At 44.0% G+C, this 16,161-nt stretch overlaps 3 protein-coding genes across 5 annotated transcripts; all 3 read left to right on the forward strand.

The window, feature by feature from the left end:
- Window positions 1-38: 38 nt before the first annotated feature.
- On the forward strand, window positions 39-5,774 carry xrcc6 (X-ray repair complementing defective repair in Chinese hamster cells 6). 2 transcript variants are annotated; one of them, XM_015963657.2, is made up of 13 exons: window positions 39-174; window positions 564-641; window positions 775-887; window positions 1,000-1,141; window positions 1,293-1,544; window positions 1,812-1,998; window positions 2,085-2,271; window positions 2,346-2,514; window positions 2,594-2,755; window positions 4,795-4,924; window positions 5,021-5,121; window positions 5,207-5,323; window positions 5,396-5,774. In XM_015963657.2, the coding sequence occupies exons 2-13, from the start codon at window positions 569-571 to the stop codon at window positions 5,590-5,592; spliced, it is 1,830 nt and encodes a 609-aa protein (XP_015819143.1). In that variant the 5' UTR covers window positions 39-174; window positions 564-568; the 3' UTR covers window positions 5,593-5,774. The 2 variants fall into 2 exon arrangements, with proteins under 2 accessions (XP_015819143.1, XP_015819142.1); XM_015963656.3 differs by having other exon boundaries at window positions 97-174; window positions 551-641.
- Window positions 5,775-6,031: 257 nt separating this feature from the next.
- On the forward strand, window positions 6,032-15,955 carry LOC107388228 (uncharacterized). Of its 2 annotated transcripts, XM_015963660.3 has the most exons (6): window positions 6,032-6,295; window positions 6,516-6,593; window positions 12,174-12,224; window positions 12,334-12,384; window positions 12,452-12,502; window positions 14,768-15,955. In XM_015963660.3, the coding sequence occupies exons 1-6, from the start codon at window positions 6,253-6,255 to the stop codon at window positions 15,511-15,513; spliced, it is 1,020 nt and encodes a 339-aa protein (XP_015819146.1). In that variant the 5' UTR covers window positions 6,032-6,252; the 3' UTR covers window positions 15,514-15,955. The 2 variants fall into 2 exon arrangements, with proteins under 2 accessions (XP_015819146.1, XP_015819149.1); XM_015963663.3 differs by lacking the exon at window positions 12,334-12,384.
- LOC139061508 (tripartite motif-containing protein 16-like) lies at window positions 8,782-10,718 on the forward strand. The gene has a single exon (XM_070545518.1). It carries the CDS (start codon window positions 8,886-8,888, stop codon window positions 10,557-10,559), a length of 1,674 nt encoding a protein of 557 aa, XP_070401619.1. The 5' UTR covers window positions 8,782-8,885; the 3' UTR covers window positions 10,560-10,718.
- Window positions 15,956-16,161: the final 206 nt, after the last annotated feature.

The raw sequence follows: 16,161 nt of genomic DNA on the forward strand, positions 1-16,161 counted from the left end.
TTTTTTTTTTTTTTACACTGAAGACATTTTATGCCGGTGTCTTTCTTCATTTTAATTTCCGCCATCAAATGCCTCTCAAAAATCTGCACTTTTTTGTCTCTTGAGGCTTTCCGTAGTGACGCGTTCACGTACAATTGTCTGGATCTGGTCTGGATCTGTATCAGTGCACTGTTGGTAAATATCCCATCTATAACCTTATATCACGTTAGCTTGTTAATGAATTTAATTTAATCAAGTTCAAACAAATTATTAAAAACACATTATAGCTACTTGAGTGACCGGAAGTTGCAAATAACAGAGCAGGCGCTAATAACAAGCTAACCCATCCTATGCTAATGTTGAGCTAAAGTTTGGTAGATATCTGAAGTTTTACTTTAAGTACACTTATGCATTTAATTAAAATTATTATTATTATTATTTGCTGGAGCAGATTAATACTGAAACACACGGACTTAAAATGAATAAACTACGCTGTTTAAATATAACTGAAGAATTACTGCAGAGGTTAGCTGTCATGTGATCGATTAGAAAACAAAGCTTCCAATTCCAGAACCCAATTTCAGATCAAATGGCAGAGTGGAACGCATACTACCGCAATGAGGAAGAGGATGAAGAGCAAGAAGAAGGAGAACTCTCTGGAGGTGAGGTGGGATAAACAACGGGTCCTTCTCCTGAGTTTGGCATCTGATCAATTCTTATTCATTCCTGCTCAATTTTACAGTAAACCTTGACTTACTAAGTTATATAAATCAACCAGGTCTGTGTCTTTGACAGGAGATTACAAAAACACTGGGAGAGACAGTCTGGTGTTCTTGGTTGATGCCTCCAAAGAGATGTTCATCAAAAATGAAGATGACCAGCCCTCAAACTTTGACATGACCATGCAGGTAAGATGCGTTTTTGCCTTTACCCTCGGTTTCTGTCTAACAGCTGAAAGTGATTGTAAGTCAGGAATCCATCACAAGGCTGTCAGATGTGTGACAGCGTTTGTTGTTGTAGGCTGTGCGGAGTGTGTACACCAGCAAGATCATCAGCAGTCCCAGGGATCTCTTAGCTCTGGTGTTCTACAGCACCGAGCAGAGCAAAAACCCCAGGAACTCATTTAAGCATGTTTACGTCTACCATGATCTCGACGAACCGGGTGAGAAACTGCACATTATTGATCACTATCCATTGTGTTGTCATTCAAACACACGTGTAAACAGATTCATCTTTATAGTTTTTGTTGTTGAACATCAACACAAATGGCTTATTGGTGATTTTAAAATGTGCTGTTTTTGAATTTTGAATAGGTGCCAAAAGAGTCCAGGAAGTGGATGCGCTGCGGGGGGAGAAAGGTGCCCAGCTGGCAGCACAGACCATGGGTAGTGGGAAGACATCATTAGGAGATGCCCTGTGGTGCTGTGCCAACCTCTACAGTGACATCAAGCTTCGTCTCTCACATAAACGACTGATGATTTTCACCTGCAGAGATGACCCGCATGAGGGAGACAGCGTGAAGCACCGACAGGCCCGCACCAAGGCCAGTGACCTCAAGGAGACCGGTGGGTCTGAGACAGTCTTTGTAATTACATCTGACATGTTCTCCTTTTGCTTTTCTTTGTGTCACTCAGATGTTTCAGATCAGCAAACACATTTCAGTGTAAGAAAAAAATAACCCTGGAAAATATAAAATGTAATTTTCAAATGAAAACTGCACTCATCTAGGGGGGGAGCAACCCAAACCAACCTGGTAGTTTGGTGTCTTGGTCATTTAATATGATATGTTAGAGTTATTTCAGAGCTCCGCTGACTCTGCTTTCTTCTCTCAGGTGTTGTTATTGATTTATTGCACCTGATGAAACCAGGCGGCTTTGATGTCTCTCTGTTCTTTCGTGACATCGTGAGCCCTCCCGAGGATGAGAGCGAGCTGGGGCTGAAGGTGGAGCCCTGTGAGAAACTGGAGGACCTCCACAGACGAGTACGAGCCAAAGAGCAAAAGAAGAGAACCATGGCCAGGTAGGGAGCCCCCTTTGCTCTTTTAATGATGGGTTACTTGTTCCACAAGCTTACCTCTGCACTACACGTCACTCTGTTGTGTTCAGGTTACGCTTGTGTCTCGGCGAGGGTCTGAATGTGGCCGTGGGACTTTATGCAACAGCTCTTCCAGCTCGGAAACCTGGTCCCGTCAGACTCTACAGGGAGAGTAATGAGCCTGTTCGCAGTAAAACCCGAACCTTCCACACACAGACCGGTAGTTTGCTGCTGCCTAGTGAAATAAAAAAAGCTCAGGTTTGTAATTGGTGTGTTTTTTTAATCTGTCAAGACTGAATTTACACTTCTTAACATGTTTGCATGTGGTTTAGGTGTATGGAAAGAAACAGATAGTGATGGAGAGGGACGAGGTGGACGCCATGAAGAAGTTTGACGACCCAGGTCTGTTTCTGATTGGATTCAAACCCATGGAGAAGCTCAAACTGCATCATCACATCCGACCAGCTGTCTTCGTCTATCCGGAGGAGGATGGCGTGAAAGGTAGAATTATTTCTGTGATTTTTACTTACAGCAATCACTTTGTCAAAGGAATCAAATGTGTTCTGTTTTTTCTCCTCAGGTAGTGCCTGTCTGTTTTCTGCGTTGTTGAAGAAGTGCAACGAGAGGAGCGTATTCGCTCTTTGCCGCTGCATCTCTCGCAGAAACAACCCTCCTAAATTTGTGGCCTTGGTGCCGCAGCTGGAGGAGGTTGATGAGGGGAATTTCCAGATCACACCACCAGGTAACCAATGTGCTGAGGTCTGAAGGAGTACAATAGAAAACAAACACACATAGGTTAGGTTAGGGTTGTGCAATGGGACGAATTATTCACCATTGACGATGGGCTGAGCCGTTACAGATGTTTTTACGAGAGCCGATTTGTTTATTTTTTCATTTGTTTGCCCGTGAGTACGTTTGTTAATGACTCGTGCCTCATATTTTACACGTTACACACAGAGAACATCACGGAGGTAACAGTAAAGAAATCTGAGCATTAATCTCACTTTCTCCACATCTCGCTGCTGACAGTGTGTGCAAGCGGCGCTGAAGAGGAGCTGGGAGCGACAGCGCGTCTGAGATGCAGTGGAATCTCTTTTATGTTTCACAGTCTGGTAGACTTCTGGTTATTTCATTTGGAGAAATGTTTCCTGAAGTAGCGCTCGTTATTCAGTACCCGCTTTGAATCCAGTGTGTCAGCGGGCAATGTGGGTTAGTGTCTTGCCCAAGGACACATCGGCAGAAACAGACTGAGTGGGGTTTGAACCTGCTGCAACCTTCTGATTACGAGGCGGACACTTATCACCTCTGCCAGCGTCAGCCAGAATATCACAGGGTCTCAGATTATTATAGTATTTTATGCTGCAGCTGCTACCTTCACAAGGGTTAACCCTCTTATTACCAACCTGTGGCCGCAGACGGGATTGGACATGCGCACTTCTCATTACCATAATTCATGAACCGTTCAAGATATCTGTAAAATTCCAAAAGTGCTGAAAAGACTAAAAATGGGGCTTTTCGTGCATATACAATACATTACGGTAGCCACCGGGATTCCCTGTCTTGAGCTCAACGAATCACAACACAGATTCAGAGACGTGCTGAGTTTGTCATCCAAAATGCTCCGTTTTATAACTTTTGAATGACTGATCAGATTCAAAAAACGGTTCCTAAAAGTACATAAAAGCAGCTTTCCAACGATCTATAGCATGAAGCAATCAGAGTTATGGAAAATATCGCTACGAGGGGAAATCCTGCTGTACAGCCTGATTGAAACGGAGCGCAGCGCCGCGGTGAAAGCGGATAACGGGACGGGGAAGCTAATTAGCATAAAAAGTCGGCATGAAATTATGGAATTGCCTCAAAGAAAATCCACACGATCTATTAGGTGTCCCAGAAGGCTTATATCTGAAGACAGTAACCATGAAGAAGGACAGATCTCCGGTGAACCAGGGTATGAATGTTTGTTCAGTCTTTATTTTTTATTTTTTTATTTGAACAACCCTCAACTATTTGCTAATTGTAAGATTCAACTTCATTCCAGCATTATTTATCTTTTTACAATAAATAATTATTTTTGCTAAAACAAAAGTTTTTGGTATAGCAGTAAATTATTATAAGTAAATTATATTTATTATTTGCAGGGACTCTGCCTGCAGCTGGAGAGAAACTGCTTCAAGGCCTACCACATCAAATAAAAACGTCTGAAAGTTTACAAAAATAAATGGTCCTAAAAACTGCTAAAAAAAAAGATACCACGGTTCTAACTTTTTTAAGAATGCATTACAGTTCAAAGTTTAAATGGTTTGCCCAGTCATTTTGAAGTTCCTGTTCAGTAATAAATGTAAAAAATTCAAATCCGTTTTTTGCTTTTTTCACTTTGAAGCTGATTTTTAAAGGCTTTAATAGAAATAAATTCTAAATACAAACCATACACTGAAAGCTGAGGTTGTTCTGAAAAAAGGAGAAGAGTTACACACACTTTGCGCTTTTTATTACAATTTTACAGCCGTAAGATTAAAAAAATACCAGGCGGCCCTGTTATGATTACGGCCATAAGAGGGTTAAGCTGCCATCTGTTGTCAGTTCTCAAATGAAAACATCAGGAAACATAAACAGAAAAGGTGCAGCAGGATGCCTCAAAATCAAAGACTTTCCAGGTTGATACTTTTTAGGCTTTTCTGTCAAATTTTGTCTCATCTTTCCAACAGACCGCTGTCTTCCTCTCTGTCTCATGGAAACTGTTTTACATCCAGCAGGTGATGGTTCTTGTGCTTTCTTCAGGTTTCAACGCTATCTTCCTGCCGTACGCTGACGACATCCGGACTCTGGATCCTCCTCGTTGTCCAGCACCTTCGCAAACACAAGTGGACAAGATGAAGGAGATAGTCCACAAACTCCGCTTTAAATACATGTAAGTCTAGAGGAGCCTGAAAGATGCTGCTGTAGGAAACTGTAACTTGCTTTAATAGTTAGTAAAATGTGTTTTCCATGGTGTGATGTGATGCAGGAGTGGTACTTTTGAGAACCCGGTTCTCCAGCAGCATTACAGAAACCTGGAGGCCTTGGCTCTGGATATGATGGCTCCAGAAGACATCGAGGATCTCATCAGTAAGATAAAACTCAATCCAGAGTCACCTTTTCTATCTTCTGAAGTTTGTTTTCGTTTCACACTGTTTTCATTTCTCTGCCTAAGTGCCGAAGGTGGACCAGATTGACCACCGATTGGGTCCTTTGGTCCAGGAGTTCATAGACCTGGTCTACCCTGCAGGTTACAACCCAGAGAATAAACCTGCTCCCAAACGCAAAACAGGTCAGCAGTCGGGCTTTGATTTGTTTATTCACTGGTAGTGTTCCTCTACCAGGCTGACTCGTCTCTTTGCAGCTGAAGCTGGAGGCGGAGCTGAGAAGAAACCTAAAGTGGAGGTGACGGAAGACGAGCTGAGGGCCCACCTGCAGAACGGCACTCTGGGAAAGCTGACCGTACCGGTGCTGAAGGAGGCCTGTAAACAGTTTGGGATTCGGACGACCGGAACAAAAAAACAGGAGCTGATCGATGCTCTGACTGAAAAGCTAGGCTAACGAGGACCGAGTCCACAAACCAAGTTCTGCTAGATTTAAATGTTGGAATTTAAAAACCGTTGATGTTAAAACGCTGTCTGGATGTTCTGGAAGACGTTTAGCCTTTTCTAAATCCCATATTCGAACCATGTTTCTAAAAAAAATCCTTGTTGATCACTTGAAATAAAACTTTTTTTCTATGAGCATGCATTAATTTTATACTGATGTTGTGTAAATCACACGTAGCTTTTCCAGTTCTGCTTGTAGCTGGAAGAGGGTGTGTCTCCGCTTTAGCAGCATACTTGAACCCTCACCTGATTGTGTAACCCAATAAAAAGAGCAGTGCTCCAGCTGAGGGCAGGCCAGAGCAGGCAGAAACTTCTGCACACATCACAAAGAAAACTTTGACCGCGTGTGAGCCGTCACTGGTTAGAGAGGTTAAACTAGAGGGAGAGGATTGCGGGATAAATCTGCTGAAACATTTTTATTCTAATAGTTTTGTGTTAATCTGTTTAGAGGTTTTTGTTGTTTTTGAAACGTCTGCTACGTGTTCAAAACTTTTCTGGGATTTAAACAGATCAGCTTTATCAGCGTGACGTTGCTGCTGTCCAACGGCACGCTACTTTGAGTTTTTAGGGATTCTTCGCTGACAGTTTGCAGGAGAAGAGGTGCTTCTGGGAAATGGAGTGTCAGTGTGATAAAAACACAGAGGATGCCGTCGCCAGTGAGAATGTGTTTATTTTATTTTTATTTTTTTTTTCATAAATGTTCAATTAATTGTAAACTAGGCTGATTTGTCGTCAATTTAAAATTTACACACAATTTTTCATAGATAATAAATTTCTAATACAACTCAATTGTGAATTACTTTTTATCTACATACTATGGAAGGATAGCTGCTTAGACCAGTTAATGCCTTACGTCCTTCTCCTGTTCTTGTTTAGGTTGGTGGATGAGCGGCAGCAACGCCCAGATGGGAGCTTTTGCTGTGGTGGGGTATCTTCTCTACAGGTTTTCTCAGAGTCAGTCACATGACCTCTCAGACTCACAAACACACTCACATGGCGTTTAATTGATTTGCTCAGATAAGGAGCTTAAACAGCAGCAGCAGATTTATTTTTATTTCCTCAAACTGAGTTTGATGAAGACAGAAAATTATTTTATGAACTAAAACTTTAAGCAATTATTATTTTTTTATACATCCACACATCTTAGCTTGTGCTAAACGATTTAGATAATTCAGTGTGACTAAATATGAGTTTTGCATGCAGGAAGATGAAAATAGTCTCCTACATCTATCTCCTGCATTAGCTTCTGATAGAAAATAGACGGTGAAACTCTAGGATTAGAAAAGCCTGACAGATTTACGTCTCACTGTCACTTAACGTTCTTGGACTCACCCGACTTGACTCCCGACGGGGAAGGCTGTTGTTGGTTTAGCGTCCAGGAAACAGCAGAGAATGTCTCTGCGAGTAGAAGCTAACCGTTAGCATTAGCGACTCCACCACACAGCAGAACTCCTCGGCTTGTTTCATTCATGGAGATGAAACATTAACTTTGCGAGCAAACAGAGTCAGTGGTAATGTCGTGTTGCTGTTACTCGGTCCTAGGCAAAATGTCCAAATATCTGGAAATAAGACTCCAAATCCTGCCTGAACCTAGCCTAGTGAACTAGACCAAATTCTTGCTTTGCAAAGAATGGTCTAGGCATGCTCCATTGGAACCTCTGCAGCTCCTACCAGGACTCTGGATGGCCAATCACAGCTCTCTAGAGGGGTTTCAAACACATAAAGAGCTGTGATTGGTCCATAATGGTGGGCCAATCATAATGCTCTATCTGCTTAGTGAACAAATCACAGAGCTTTATCCGCTTTGTGGGCCAATCAGGGCACTCTATATGCCTGGTGGGTGGGATGATGCAACAGAGTGAAACAAGAGGATGTCACATTCATTGTCCAGTAGCATGCGGAGATCATTTGAAAGACAACGGTAGAACCCGCCCCACAACCGAGAGCTGTCAATGGAGCGTTGCCAGACTAAATAATACATTTATTTAGTCTGGCTTGCCAGGCTAGCCTGAACCTACTTTCTCCTCCATCTGAACTCTCTGTGCTGATACAGGCACTTGTGGACTCCCAAAGTCACGGCAACTCGGTGTCGCCAACAGTCAGGGGAAACCCCATGGACAACTGGATAAAACCTCCAGAACCTGACTTGAGCCTACTTGGCTCTCCTCTCTCTCAGTTCTGCTGGCTCACAACACACACATGCACACAGCAGCTCTATCATCTAAATGTTTCCCAACAAGAACAGAACATGTAAAACAACTCTTAAAATTGAGCTTGTAAACAGAACTGAGCAATCTGTTCCACTAGGCAGCCCGGCTCTGGCCTCTCCTCTTCTTTAGCTGCTCCGACCTTAGAACGTGCGATTCGTGCACATCGAGTTCATGCAGAGGACGGAGAGATGTCCAGAGGAGCAGTTTGATGCATAACTTGGGATCCAGTCATTAATAATAATAGTGATAATCATCATCATCATCTAACTTATATAGCGCTTGTTTAGGACACTCAAAGACGCTTCCATGCACTCTCATATTCACACACTTTTAGTGATGGTAAGCTACTTTGTAGCCACAGCCTTCCTGGGGCGGTCTGACAGAGGCGAGGCTGCTATTTGGCGCCGTCGGCCCCTCTGACCACCACTAACACAGGCAAGTTGGGTGAAGTGTCTTGCCCAAGGACACAACAGCAGGATACCTCTGGCGGGAGCTGGAATCGAACCCATGACCCTCTGATCATGAGGCAACCCGCTCTACCTCCTGAGCTACTACTGCCCCTAAAATTAAAACTGGGACGTTCAATATGATTGGAAGAGGTTGTTCCAGAATTGAACGTTTCTATTCAATTCAAGTTTATTTAAATAGCGCCAAATCACAACAAGAGTCGTCTCAAGGCACTTCACACAGTAAACATTCCAATAAATTTTCAGAGAAGATTCAATCATATTTTTGGCAAATTTGATTATTTAATATATTATGCTATCTGTGTGTGAAGAGCATTCCAGGCAATATGGCAAAAACGGCTCCAGAAAAGCATCGCAGACCCCTCCTTTTCCTTTCCCACTTCCTGAGGTTAAAGTCCAATAAAAACCCAGCCCTGCGTTGCCAAAATGTCTCCTTGTTCCTCCCCATCAGATCTACAAATATTTAACTGGCTGTCACAATTGGTATTTACAGCATAACATGAGGCTGAGATCAGGGCTCAAACCACTCCCTTGTACGCGGAAGTGAAACTTGTTTTTACTGAGGAGAAATGGCGCAGAGAGGAGCTCAGCTGGATCATCTCAAGTATTCTTGTTCTATCTGCCTGGACATCCTGAGGGATCCTGTGACTATTCCCTGTGGACACAGCTACTGTATGGACTGTATTAAAGTCTACTGGGATGGAGAGGATCACAAGCACATCCACAGCTGTCCTCAGTGCAGACAGATCTTCATACCGAGGCCTGTCCTGGTAAAGAACATCACCTTGGCAGAGTTAGCAGAGGAGCTGAAGGAGACTGGACACTATGCTGCGCCTGATGATGTTCAAACTGCTGGACCTGAAGATGTGACCTGTGACATCTGCACTGGAGCGAAACTTAGAGCTGTCAAGTCCTGTTTGGTCTGTTTGGTCTCTTATTGTGAGGTGCACCTCCAGAATCATTATGATGTTCCACCATTGCAGAAACACAAGCTGGTGAAGCCCTCCAAGAACCTCCAGGAGAACATCTGCCCTCTTCACAATGAGGCGATGAAGATTTTCTGCCGTACTGACCAACAATCTATCTGCTATGTCTGTTTAATGCAGGACCATAAAGGTCATGAAACCGTCTCAGCTGCAGCAGAAAGAGCTGAGAAGCAGAAGGAGCTGGAGGTGAGTCGACAGCTAATCCAGCAAGTAATCCAGGACCAAGAGAAAGACGTGAAGCTGCTCCAACAGCAAGTGGAGACCATTAGTGTCTCTGCTGATCAAGCAGTGGAGGACAGTGAGGAGATCGTCTCTCAGCTTATTCATCTGATCCAGAAAAGAAGCTCTGATGTGAAGCAGCAGATCAGATCCCAACAGGAAATGGAGATGAGTCGAGTCAGAGTGCTTCAGGAGAAGCTTCAGCAGGAGATCACAGAGCTGAGGAGGAAAGATGCTGAGCTGGAGCAGCTCTCACACACAGAAGACCTCAACGTGTTTCTACAGAACCTCGCCTCAGTGTCAGCCCTTGGGGGGTCCACGTGCTCATACAGCACCATCATCCATCCTCCGAGGGACTTCAGGGATGTGACAGCAGCTGTGTCCACGCTTAGAGACAAGATACAGGACATCCTGAGAGGCAACCAGTCAAACACGTCACTGACAGCTTCTCAGCTGGGTGGTTTAATGTCAGAACCAGAACCAAAAACCCGGGCCCACTTCTTAGAATATTCACAAGGCATCACACTGGACCCAGACTCAGCGTACAGGTTTCTGATGTTGACTGAAGGAAGCAGAAAAGCAGCACCAGTCCAGCTACAGCAGTTTCATTCTCATCATCCAGACCGATTCACTTACTGGTGGCAGGTTCTGAGCAGAGAGGGTCTGATTGGGCGTTGTTACTGGGAGGTGGAGTTAGAGGGTGATGGAGTCTATGTAGCAGCAGCGTACAGGAGCATCAGCAGAGCGGGCAAGTCAAACGACAGTATGTTTGGATATAACGACAAATCCTGGTCCTTACGCTGTGCCTCAAACAGCTACACGTTTTGGCACAATGAGGTCCTCACTCCAGTGTCTGGTCCTCGGTCGTCCAGGATAGGGGTGTATCTGGATCACAGAGCTGGTGTTCTGTCCTTCTACAGCGTTGGCAAAGACACAACTCTCCTCCACAGAGTCCAGACCCGGTTCCACCAGCCGCTGCATGCTGGAATTTCATTTTTTGATTATGGAGAATCTGCTGAGTTCGTTAAACTGAAATAGATCATTTAAGGATCGACGGATTAGACAGAGCAGAATGAGAAGAAACCATTTTTAAAATGGCACCTCTCAAGATAAAAATCACCAGGCGATTCACAAGAACAAGAAATAAAAACATTGAAACAATAAAAAATTGTATTGTAATGAAAAATTGGAAAAAAGGAAAAATTGAAAATGTGAGAAGGAACAAATGAATAGGAAAAAGAAAATCACAGAATCGTGAGAAAGGCAGAATTAGTAGAAACAGCACCATGAAGAGAAGGTATGAAGAATCAGCAGAAGGTCACACCAAAGCCTGAACAAGTGAGTCTTCAGCTGCTTTACAGGAGTCCACTGAGTCCACTGATCTCAGGCTCAGGGGGAGAGAGGTCCAGAGTCTGGGGGCCACAGCAGCAAATGATCTGTCACCTTTGGTCTTTAGCCTGGTGCTGCACAACCAGTAGGCTTTGATCACTGGACCTCAGGGACCTGCTGGGGTGTAGGGACTAAGAAGATCACCAATGTAAGATGGTGCTTGTCCATGTAAGGCCCTATAGACCAGAACCAGGATCCTGAAATGAACCCTGAAGTTGACTGGCAGCCAGTGAAGCTGGAGGAGAAGCGGGGTGATGTGGGTGTGTTTGGAGGACTTGGTCAGAAGCCGAGCACAGGCATTCTGAACCACCTGTAGACGGTTCAGAGAGGTTCTGCTCAGACACGTGAAAAGAGAGTTACAGTAGTCTAAGCGTGAGGAGATGAAGGTGTGGAGAACTGTCTCAAGTTCAGAGCGGGACAGAATGGGACTCAGCTTAGCAATGTTCCTGAGATGGAAGAAGGAAGAGCGACCAAGAGAACTGACATGAGAATCCAGGGTGAGGGCTGGGTCAAAGGTCACAACAGATGTGTAGAATATGTCTGTCCGGGACTTTTAAAATCAGATTTTATCAGTCACGCTATTGTTAGATATTTAATAATGTTCTAATTAACATACAGGCGACCTGTAATTGTCATGATTATCATTAAATAGGATTATTGTAAACGTGATTCTCTTTACTGAACAAACTAATGATGAAATTATGATCATCCATCCATTGTCTGAGCCCGCTTTGTCCACGTAGGGTCACGGGGGGGGGGGGGGGGGGGGGGGGGGCTGGTGCCTATCTCCAGCGGTCAATGGGCAATCAGGCGGGGTACACCCTGGATAGAGAACCAGTCCATCGCAGGGCGAACTTATGATCAAATCACTGAAAAATGATTCATGCAGGCAGGATTGATTTAATGTGTGTAAAAATGGAATCTTTGCTTGAACAATAAAGACAAAGTAAAGCTGGTGATTTGTGGTTATTTTAACCAAAGTTCAGTGATATTCTCAAAAAGGTGAGCTTTATTTTAAAATGTTTCAGTCTTAAATATGAGTAGGTGAAAATAAATGTTCTCTCTATTTATCAAATCAAATTAGCTACACAAATCAGGTTTGTTTACATGGAGGTTTAAAGCACTAAATTATGTTAATTTAACTTGATTTTTAGGATTTGACTAAAGCATCTGTAGCTCCACCTTCTCCCAACATAACAAGGAGGTGTTTAACAAGCCTTTAGAATCAGTTTTTGTATTTCAAGCCGTCTGATTTGTCTTCAGCTCTCCCCGCTCTGATCCGATGGCCGATCCGTCTCTTCTGCTCCATAACTGGTGAGTTTATTTAAACACACACTGTGACCGCTGACCCTTGCTCACTTTATTAAGAGAAAACATGGCTGTAACACCAGAACCACATGTGTGCTTCTGCATCCTGCCTCAGGTATGTCAGCTCTTTGGGGCTGGGTGGGCCGCCTCGTGGGAACCCTCCGTGGTACGACCCCTTCCTTTTGTTTCCATCCAGTCAAAACCACAAGCTGACTTTTCCGTTTGTGACTCAGGAATCCGGAGCGTTTTTAGATGTTTGTCTCGGATGTGGAGGTTTATGGTTGGTGAGTGTGTTGGATATTATTTCTTTTTTTTATGCTGGACTGACTTTCCCATTAATGGACAGAAATAATCCAAATATAAAGAAAAAGGACCAATTTAGGAGAACAATTTACATGATGACTCTAATTATGCTACCTTTTAATTTGGTTCTCCTCAGCATCTTCCTCCTACTTCAAGTGGGTTGTGCCTATCATCAGAATCATCACAGGTCATGTTGCTGTCTGATTTTCTCTGCTTGTCTCTGATTCGCTGAACATCACTAACACGCAACCATCTCTGAAATAATCACAGATCAGACTTTACTGTTGATTCAAGAGTCAAGTCAAGAGTCATTTATTGTCATATTCTCCACATGTGCAGGACATACAGAGAAATGAAATTCAGTTTCAGCACACACAATTCAAAGATCAGACATACGTGGGTAGGACACATAACAAGAATTGGTGACTGCGGTCATTCGCAACATGAGTCGCGCTACCTTAATAGTTAGATGAAAAGGGTGTTACATGAGGAAAGTTCAGGGAGGGGAAAAAAAAGGCATTAACAGGGTTACACCAGCAGGGTGTAGCACTCCAATGCAAAAAAACACCCGACATGGAAGCACAGACAGCACGTGTACAACATCAGAGTCCAATGGGGAGGTGGGGGTGGGCGGGATCCTGAAGCCTCCAATGGGAGCTGCCACTGCGGCGCATCGACCAGCTGCAGAACAACAGGTGGGAGGGAGAGATAAGGAACAGAGAGCACATTGAGGTCCCTGCAGATATAGCCTGAAGGGAGAGGGTGAAGGTCGGGACACAGCATCTGTCGGCATTCCTCCTTTTGTGGGGGTGTGTTGAGGCAGCCTTGAGAGGCTGCTATGGCGTCAGATAAGGATAAACATGACTTTGTTTAGGGCAGGCAGAGATAATCTTCCCCTCCGTCTTGTAGTCTCTAAGTGGTCATTCATGTCCACCAGTGAAGCCAATTTTACATTCCACATCCCCGCATCGTCCGGCGACCCTCTCCGAGATCAAATCCATCTTGCGCACTAACACAGGCAACGCCGCAAGGACATTGTCCAGCTTACGGTTCACCTCGAGTAACGTCCCAGTCTGTGAGGTCACCGCACGAGCGGCACATTCCGTGGGTACGGGTCGCACTCCAATCGCTCCCGTCTTCCCAATTTTCCAGAAAACCAGATATCCTCCCACTCCAATCAGAAGAAATCCAGTGATCATCAGGCCGAATATCCACAAATCTTCCACGTCCTCGATGGACAGCTGAGAGAGGCACACGATTCGCCAGACCTCCCAAGAATCGAGTGCATATCCCGATGCGAATGTCCCCTCGGGACAGGTGGGAGCCCCCTTCTCCGTTCTCATCGTAGAGAAAATTTTGTCAATCACGTTGAATGACCAATTAATTAAGTCCATATTTCCAAAAAGAGAGTAGTGGTTTCAGGAGAAATGCAGAGAAGTGCTCTGTAGGCAGACAGGACAAGAGCCTTGGGGAAGCCGATAAGGGAGCTGAGAAAAAAGCGTCTGTACTCTCTGAAGGCTGAAGAAGAGAATTCAGCTGAATATTGATGCTGCCATGGCAATAAAGACAGATGCCATAGATTAAAACCTTTAGATCACATTTATGAACCGATCACAGTCATCTGCTGCTGGCTCAGGTCTGAATTGCAGCTTGTCTGGATTGTTTGTTATTTCTGTCACCATACAGCTGATGTGATGCATCCAAAAGCTTCAGTTTGGTCTCATCCGTCCAAAGTCATTTCTCTCTCGATGATAGAAACCTCCTGGGTCACATGAACCTTAATGTGCTCACTGGTCTTGGAGCTTTTTCTATCAAACATGGACATCTATAATCTCTCTGAGCTCCTCAGACGGCTCTGGCCTTTGCTTTCTGTGGTCAAGGTTCAGACTGGTTCCCACCATGGTCCCAGACTCAGTGTGTTCCAATTGAAAAGGTTAAAGCGATACTAACTGAGCTTAAGAGTGACATAATGTAGGATTTATAGTTTATTTAACACCAAATCTGTCCAATTTTAGCATATCTGTTCTTCTTTGTGTTCATGTTCTGTTAGTCGTGTCTCGTTGTTGGCAGTTGACAGGTTTATTTAATGTGTTTCCTTATAATCAGGATTTTAGCAGCCTATTACCTAGAAAGGTTGATGCTTCAACCAAAAAACAAATGTATTTATTCTACTTGTTTTTTTTCTTAAGGATTTTTCAGCAAAACTATGAAGTGTTGTTATAAAAAGGAAGCTGTCATGTCTGTAGGATCATCTGGAGAAGGATCCCAGTCAGATTCACGACTCAACAATATTCTGGATTTGATTAGCGGCACGTCCAAGAAATCGGACCTGAGGCTGGTTCTACTGGGACCCAGAGGTGGAGGAAGGACTTCCCTTGCCAACACATTGATAGGTACCAGTGAGACAAACACATCCATGGAAGCTTTGAACCAGAGCATTAGCAGGTGCACCACCATGAATGGTAGAGAGCTCACCGTGATCGACACTCCAGATATTTTGGGATCATCACTTGGGAGCTACATCAGAGCCAGGGAGGCTCTGAGGAGCCTCCAGCTCACCAGTCCTGGTCCACATGCCTTCCTACTGGTGATCCAAGCTCCGGGCTCCAGCATGGGGGTCAATCAGGATCCCATCCAGGCAATCCAGTCCACCCTGGAGCTATTTGGAGAGGGAGTCACAGGGTACATTATCCCAGTGATCACTCACGCAGACCATCTGAAGACTCTAGATCAGCTGCTGGAGGCGGATCCGAGGAACTTGAAAAGAGCTTTGTCACTGTGTGAACAGAGAGCAGAGCTTGTGGACAACCGGCCAGGCCTCCCACCAGAGGAGAGGAGCAGTCTGTACAGTTGTCTTGTGGAGCGTGTAATAGAGCTAAAGGAGGTGAGGGGGCATTTCATCCATGAGCTGCAGAGGAGAGAGGACGACCTGAGGGAGAAGCTGCTCACTGACATGTCCTCGGCACTGGCTACAAAACTAGGACGCATGTAAATAAGAAGCTAAAAGCTGGTTCTGAGTCAGCGTGAACGACTGGATGGGAAATGATACAAAAAAATTAATCAAACATATGTTTTTACACTGATGGGGGACATTTGGACTGGCTTCCTTTCTGTTTCCAACACGCATCATTACTAATAATATGCATCAGCCCTCATCTGCGTGAGCTTGTGTGTCTTTGCCCTCCCGCAGTTTTTTATTCATAAAAAAGTATCAAATTTTAAAGATGTTGAGCAAAAATGAACCACACTATGCTGTTTGGATTGTTCTCTTGTCTTCTCCAAAAGACCCTGAAACAACTTTAAAGCTGTGAAAATCGCCCTTTTTGGTTCAAATTATTTATTTTGTAGGAATCTTAGATCTGGACAAATTCCACTGGAATAATTATCCAATTTTTAACTAATTCTCCCACCTAAATGCTTATCACTTGTAAATTCTCCTCCTATTTTGACTAAAACTATCAAATAAAAAACAATGTCATGTATTTTTTCTCCATTTTCACTGCCCTGAGTTGATGACTGCAGAGAACAGATGTGGTTGTAAACATCAGAGTGGCTCTGAATTAAAAAGCAAACAAAAGACTAATCATCATGTGGAGATAACAACTGAGTCACATGAAGGAGACCAAAGAGACAATCAGCG

The sequence above is a fragment of the Nothobranchius furzeri genome, chromosome 16 (genome assembly GCF_043380555.1).
Source record: "Nothobranchius furzeri strain GRZ-AD chromosome 16, NfurGRZ-RIMD1, whole genome shotgun sequence".
Classification (NCBI taxonomy): domain Eukaryota; kingdom Metazoa; phylum Chordata; class Actinopteri; order Cyprinodontiformes; family Nothobranchiidae; genus Nothobranchius; species Nothobranchius furzeri.